The sequence below is a fragment of the Hakea prostrata genome, chromosome 11 (assembly GCF_041222555.1).
Source record: "Hakea prostrata isolate BN-2017 chromosome 11, UWA_Hpros_2, whole genome shotgun sequence".
NCBI lineage: Eukaryota > Viridiplantae > Streptophyta > Magnoliopsida > Proteales > Proteaceae > Hakea > Hakea prostrata.
Genome location: NC_142610.1, coordinates 11,180,264 through 11,186,662, shown reverse-complemented (window position 1 = coordinate 11,186,662; position 6,399 = coordinate 11,180,264). Strand labels below are relative to the sequence as shown.

At 38.5% G+C, this 6,399-nt stretch overlaps 1 protein-coding gene across 2 annotated transcripts in view; it reads left to right on the top strand.

The window, feature by feature from the left end:
* Positions 1–498: 498 nt before the first annotated feature.
* The window catches only part of XPO1A (exportin 1A), a 30,885-nt gene continuing 24,984 nt past the window's right edge, over positions 499–6,399 (top strand). For both annotated transcript variants that reach the window (XR_016170781.1, XM_089140400.1), the window contains exons 1-2: positions 499–932; positions 1,619–1,735. Coding sequence is in view for 1 of the 2 variants with exons in the window: in XM_089140400.1 (XP_088996526.1) it covers positions 834–932; positions 1,619–1,735 (216 nt within the window). In the remaining variant the exon portion in view is untranslated. The remainder of the gene's footprint in view (positions 933–1,618; positions 1,736–6,399) is intronic.

Below are 6,399 nucleotides of genomic sequence, written 5' to 3'. Positions count from 1 at the left end.
GGTAGGGTTTTTGAAAATGCAATAGACACCAAGGACCCGTTTTACAATCCACCAAAACCGTTTCGTTTCACATGATTTTTGCAACATAAATTAAAATTTTTGAATTTTCTTTTGTTTTGAGAAACACTTTCCATGCAACAACTATTTGTTGTTTTGTTGCATTTGTTTCTTAAAGCAAAACCATGTGCAGCTGTATTTGAGTGAGACAGTTTTAGAAAGGGTATTTATGAAATTTGACACTCTAAACATATGGCAAATTTCATGAGTTTTACTATATTTTTAAAATTTTATACTTCAAAAAATGGTCAAAAACACCCAAAAGTGGGGGAGTGAGTTAACAAATGGATACTTAATTATCACTAAGCATGAGAATTTGTTTCCTTTAGTCAATGGCAATTCTTGTAATTTTACATAAAACCATATGCATTTAAATTCAGGCGTATGTAACCCTTTTTTCCTCTAATTTGCTGCTTTAAATTTGTTTGTTTTCACAGAGGAGATTTGGAGGGCACAGTGACTCTATCTTTCTAGTGAGCTCTCGGGATACAAACACCTCGACCGAACCATAAACAAATAAAAAGAAAGAGGAGGGAAGGGGTGGGAAAATAACCACTTCAAAGTCTTTCTCTTTCTCTCTTTCTCACTCTCCCTCAGCCTTTCTATCATTCTTTCCGGAGCTCTCAGTTCATTCTCTTATGGAGGATTAGGGTTTACGAGGGTTCCTTGTTTGTTCTCTTCGCTAGGGTTTTGGAGATCGATTTCGAGGAGCTTGTAAAGATTATTGAAGGTTTGAAGCTATCTATTAAGGGTAGCGTTTTTGTTGGTGTTCATTCATGGCAGCTGAAAAGCTCAGGGATTTGAGTCAGCCGATCGATGTGGCTGTACTCGATGCCACCGTTGCGGCGTTCTATGGAACGGGATCTAAAGAGGAGGTGAGATAGTTTGGTTTTGATTTTTGTTAATGGAGATGAAACTCGCGATGTTTTATTTCGTCGTTTTGTCAAGTACTGGTTCGGGAGTCTCATCGATGTGAGATGGGGTTTTGTGTTCATGAGTTGGGTTTTGCTACAGTTCGAAATGAGTTCCCCCCCTCCCGCTTTCTTTCTTTTCTTTTCTGATGATGGAAATGTTTGTATCGCTGAGGATTTCTTCGAAACAATCTTCAGTTCTCTTGTTTATATTTCCATTTGAGAATTTCTCGATTTGCTTTGACGAGTGTAATGCAATTCTATCCCTATTATTTTCCAACTGAGGTGGACGGCTAGGGAAAGGTTTTCTAGGTTTCCTTTCTACTGGAAATTCTCTTTTCCGAGAAGGAACTGAGTTTGAACTCTGTGGACTCCTGAAGTAGTTCCTGTGTTGAAAAGGCGATTCCTTTCCCCCAGATTAGCCTAATGGTGTCGTAATTTGTCTTAGACGCTTGTTTAATGATGAAAAGGTGCTACTTTGTATGTTTGTTGTGTTAGTTGTTGCGGACTCATTTCTTCTGAAATCCCAGGGGACCTTAGTACTTATTATCGGAGTTAGTAACTGGATTTTGTCGTGGAAGCTTCTGTTATGATTGTGTCAACTATCAAATGTTGAGCTAATTTTACCTGCTATTTTGTTTCGGTGGCAGAGGACGGCTGCAGATCAGATTTTGAGGGAGTTGCAAAACAACCCTGAGATGTGGTTGCAAGTGGTTCACATTCTCCAAAACTCGCAGAACCTTAACACCAAGTTCTTTGCACTTCAGGTTGGTTTATTGTCCACTATATTCTTTTGTCGGATGTTAATATTTGATGTGTACGTATATGAACTGAATAACCACTGTGTCGAGGCTGTGGTTTTCCCATCATGAAGCACTTTTTATTCTTCCAAGTGTGTTTGAGCCGCATGGATGGACATTACATGTGACTGGATCTTGGGAGGGTGAGATCGGTCAAGCGAGGTATTCACCAAACACGACTCCCCTCCCAAAAGCAAAAGAAGAGAAAAGAAAAGAAAAGATTTCTGGTGGGTGTATAGGATGGATGAAATATATATTTATTTTTAAATGTGAAAAATTGAAAAGGGGCCAGTTGATGCATAATACCTTTTAAGGATGCTTTGTACATATTGTCAAAGTGTTGGTTTTTAAGTCTTTTGACTGAATCCTGAGTGATAGCCTGGAACTTTTGATAAATTCTTGGTTTTAATTTGAAGTGTCGAGGTCTGGGATTCAACTCGAGTTTGAGTATTCTTACTAGCCATTGGTTATAGATGAGTGTTAACAATCAAACTTCAATGATAATCAAGTAATTTTAGGTTTTGCTTGGAAAATGAATCCATTTAAACAACTCTAAGGGCAGTGCAGGTTGAACACAGTGGGAGCAGATCCTTAGTTGAATGGAATGAACATAAACAACGATGTTCTTGAATCAGAAGTATAGAACAGTATCTTGGAACTAGGGTTGTTATTTCTACATCGACAAAGAATCCTATATAATACCTACCTAATCCAGTTGGGGGACAATGAGATGTGAATTTCCTTTTAGAATGGGACACTTCTACTGAGAACAAATATGAATTTCACTTAATATGGCTTATTGTGGATTGTCCACGACCCTACCCTAGCAGGGTTAGTAATATGATTTCTATGAGAATAAGTAAATAAAGATGTCTCGAAATTAAATCTAAATAACTTAGTTCTAAGTTCAATTCTTGGATACTGACCCATGTGGGCATGGTTGTTGTGGTGTAGGAGAGCCAAGGGTGCAAAGTGATATAAACAAGGTCCAAAGGTGCCTGCCTAGATGTCTTCTAGAATGTGCATGTGTGACATACTCTAATAAACTATTGCCAGTTCCAATATTAGGCATATCCGGTGCATGGGGCTTCGTCCACTACAGCGGGGGTCATAGTATATGCAGTCTTACTATGCCTTGTGGGGCATCTTGTGTTGAATTGTGAATGTTGGAGAGATACTTCTTACCCATCCAATTTTATTTATTATTGTTGGAGAGTAAACTGTAAGTAATCTGAACTCTAGGACCTCTTAAAATAAGGAAAAGTAAAATCTTGGGGCTAAACTTTAATGACTTGACAGGTAGAAAACTGCAAATAATCTGAAATTTAGGGTTTCGTGAAATAAAGAAAAATAAATCTTGAGGTTGAATTGTAATTTGACTCAATGGGCTGATCCAGTTGGTATGTTACAAAGGTAATAGATGCATTTAAAATCAGAGGAGCTTCTTAATAATTATTCAAAAGTCTGGTCTTATTTGAGACATAAAAAGATATATTTTCTTCCAGCTATTGAACACCTGGAGTGAGGGTGGTAGGACATGATCTAATTCAAGTGAGAGTTCTTGCTCATGAAGACTTCAATCGAGGTGGGATTTCAAGAGGAACTCCTAATCCCTGACCCACCTCAAATCATTCAGTAGCAATCCTAAATAAAATTTCAGGAAGAAGTTGGAGCTTGCTTAATCTGGGCTGGCAGTAAAAGTAAAAATGGCTGAGACACTACATCTGATTTTCTCTACTGAAAAGGTTTTAGAATGCGGGGCCCTGGGTTACTGTAGCTTAGGTATGCAAGTTGACACCAAAGAGATGAGGGAGAGCAGAGGTCACATATGGGGGAGATGTAAGAGAGATTGAATTAGTTGTTTATCCAATATTAGGGCTGGAGCAGGAATGGAAAATAATGAAGAAAAAAGTAAAAGAACAGGGGAGGGATGGGGAAATTGAACTTGAGATGTAGAAAGAACTAGAAGAAAAAGATTGCACTATAGGGAGGAGTGGGAAACACGGCCACATGGCTCATGCCACATAGGAAACTCTCCGAATGACTCATCCATTAATTTTTGTTTGCCTATCCTTGGATTACAGTCACATACACAGAAACATTAACACCTAAAACTCTTCTCAAAATAAGAAAGCTAGATTAACCGATGTGTAATCTACCTCTCCTATTTGAGTCTTATGTAAATCTGGCTCCTATATAGATTAAATGTTGCAAAACAAACCCAATTTTGGTAAGAGTTGCTTCAGTGAGGTACCAAACCATTTCCTGTTCTTTCCTCCTGCATCAGGTGGTTTGGTTAAGAATTGATTATTCTATGATGGATTATAAAGGCAATTCCTGGGAAGAGCCCTGGTTCGTATTTGATTTCATGTGCCTTGAATGCATTCATTTTCTAACCTGAAATCTCTTTGTTCAGGACTCTGTTTAGATAGCAGGGTGAAAATTAGGGGGAGTAGGGCCTACATGTTCTGTGATGGGACCCCAAGGGAATTACCTGGGGGAGATGTAATCCCAGTCCTTGTGCACTTGGTGTGCCTGCAGTATTTTGAAGAGGGAGTTTGTCCCGCCCCACAATGAATCAATTCAACATTTCTACTTCCCTTTCTTATCAAAGCAGAGATTTACTGATTAGTGCTACTGGTGCTTGTTCTGGTTTATGGATGAACTGTTATCATGGAGTTGGTTAGGGCAGATTTCGCAGGGTTGCTGGCTGATCTCATTAGATCTTGTTTTATGATGTCTCCCTATCTTCCGAGGTCTTTGGTGGAGCAGAAGCCTTGACAGCGCAATGTCTGACTCCATCGAGGATCAGGTTCATGCCCATATTTATCTGCACTTACACTGGATGATATGACCTAAGATATTCAAGATGAGGTTTTCTGGTATATTCTTTTTGTTGATGATATTGTTTTGGTAGATGAGACACAAGTATGGATTATTACCAAGTTAGAGCTATGGTGGGCAACTTGGGAGTGAAGAGGTTTTAAACTAAGTAGAATGAAGATGGAATATCTAGTGTGTAACTTTGGTCATGATGGGAGGGACAATAAAGTGGTAACACTTGATGAGAAGGAGATTCTGCAAAACAATTATTTAGGTAGGTACGTTGGCTCCGTTAAATAAAAAAGGTGATACAGAGGATGATGTTTCTCAAAGAATTAAATAGGGTGGATGAAGTGGAGAGTTATATCTGGGTTTTGTGTGATCAATGTGTTCCTCTGAAGCTCAAACATAAATTCTATAAGACTGTTGTACAACACTGCAACCAGCTATGATATATGGTGTGTAGTAAGAAGCATCCTATAAGTAAACTTAGTGTAGTAGAAATTAGGATGCTAAGAGGGATGAGTAAACTTAGTGTAGCAGAAATTAGGATGCTAAGATAGATGAGTGGCAAATTTAGGAAGGATAAAGTAAGGAATGATCATGTTAGTATTGGGTTGAGGGTTGCTTTGATAAATAATAAGCTATGAGAAAGTCGTTTGAAATAGAGGATAAATGCCCTTGTACGGACGAGTGAAGATGTTGGATCAAAGGAACAAAAGGAACTAGGGTCGACCTAAAATAGCCTTAGGAGAAGTGGTGAGAAAGGATATGCAATGGCTTAGGCCTTCAAAAGAGCTGATTAGAAGGCAAAGATACATGTAATGGACCCCATTTAGTTGGGATAATGTTTATTGTTGTTGTCATTGTTGTTAAGTTACCCTTATCTTCTGAGCAAAGTCCTACCAAAAGGGTGGGACTTCAAAATGTTTGGGTGGGGAAAGCACACTGCTGAAAGGACAATGGGGGCAAACTTGGGAATTCAACTTCCTTGCTCATTGCAACCAAAGATTCCAGTTGTTGTATATCCAAGTAAGTTTCATAACTTCTCTTCATTGTCATTTATACCCATAAAACCCCATCAAACAAATGTGGCCTGGAAGAATCCTGATATTTTGGATGCAAATAGATGGATCTCTTTGTAGGAGTTTTTTGAGCTTGGAAAAAGCTGACTTTCTAGACACTTTCATCATCTTATAGATGATTTGGGAACTTTCTAGACACTTTCATCATCTAATATATGACTTGGGGAGCAATTTCTCTATTTCTTTCATTGTATTCTTTTTGTTTTTGGGATTGTGAGTGACTTTTTAATGATGTTCATTTGGGGCTTGGATGGTCCTCACAAACTTATCTTCCTTCTAAAAGGACAAAAGAACAGGACTGGATCTGTGTCTCAGTGTGAATTCATTGCTATATCCCATTCTCATACTCCTTGTGTGGGAAAGCGGAGTAATGAACAATGACATCATCTACCACCTCTTGTTTAAGCTTTGACACTTCCTGTGAAGAAAGATCTACGATATCTTGGGCAATTCCATACAATACAGACGTTGACTAAGAGCTGCTGAAGATGCTCAAGGGAGGTTGTATTCAGTTAGAGTCTTCTATTTGGGATTTGGATGCAGTGTTATTGAAGTTTAGATGACCACTATTTTTCTGATATCAAGATCATGAATAAAGTTCTCTTACTATATATTATTATTTCGACTCTTTTTGGACCCTGGTGGTGTTGTCTTCAATCACCCTCTGGAGGTTCCAAGATTCAAGGCTATTGAGTGATTTATATGCCTTCTCTGTGTATTTTG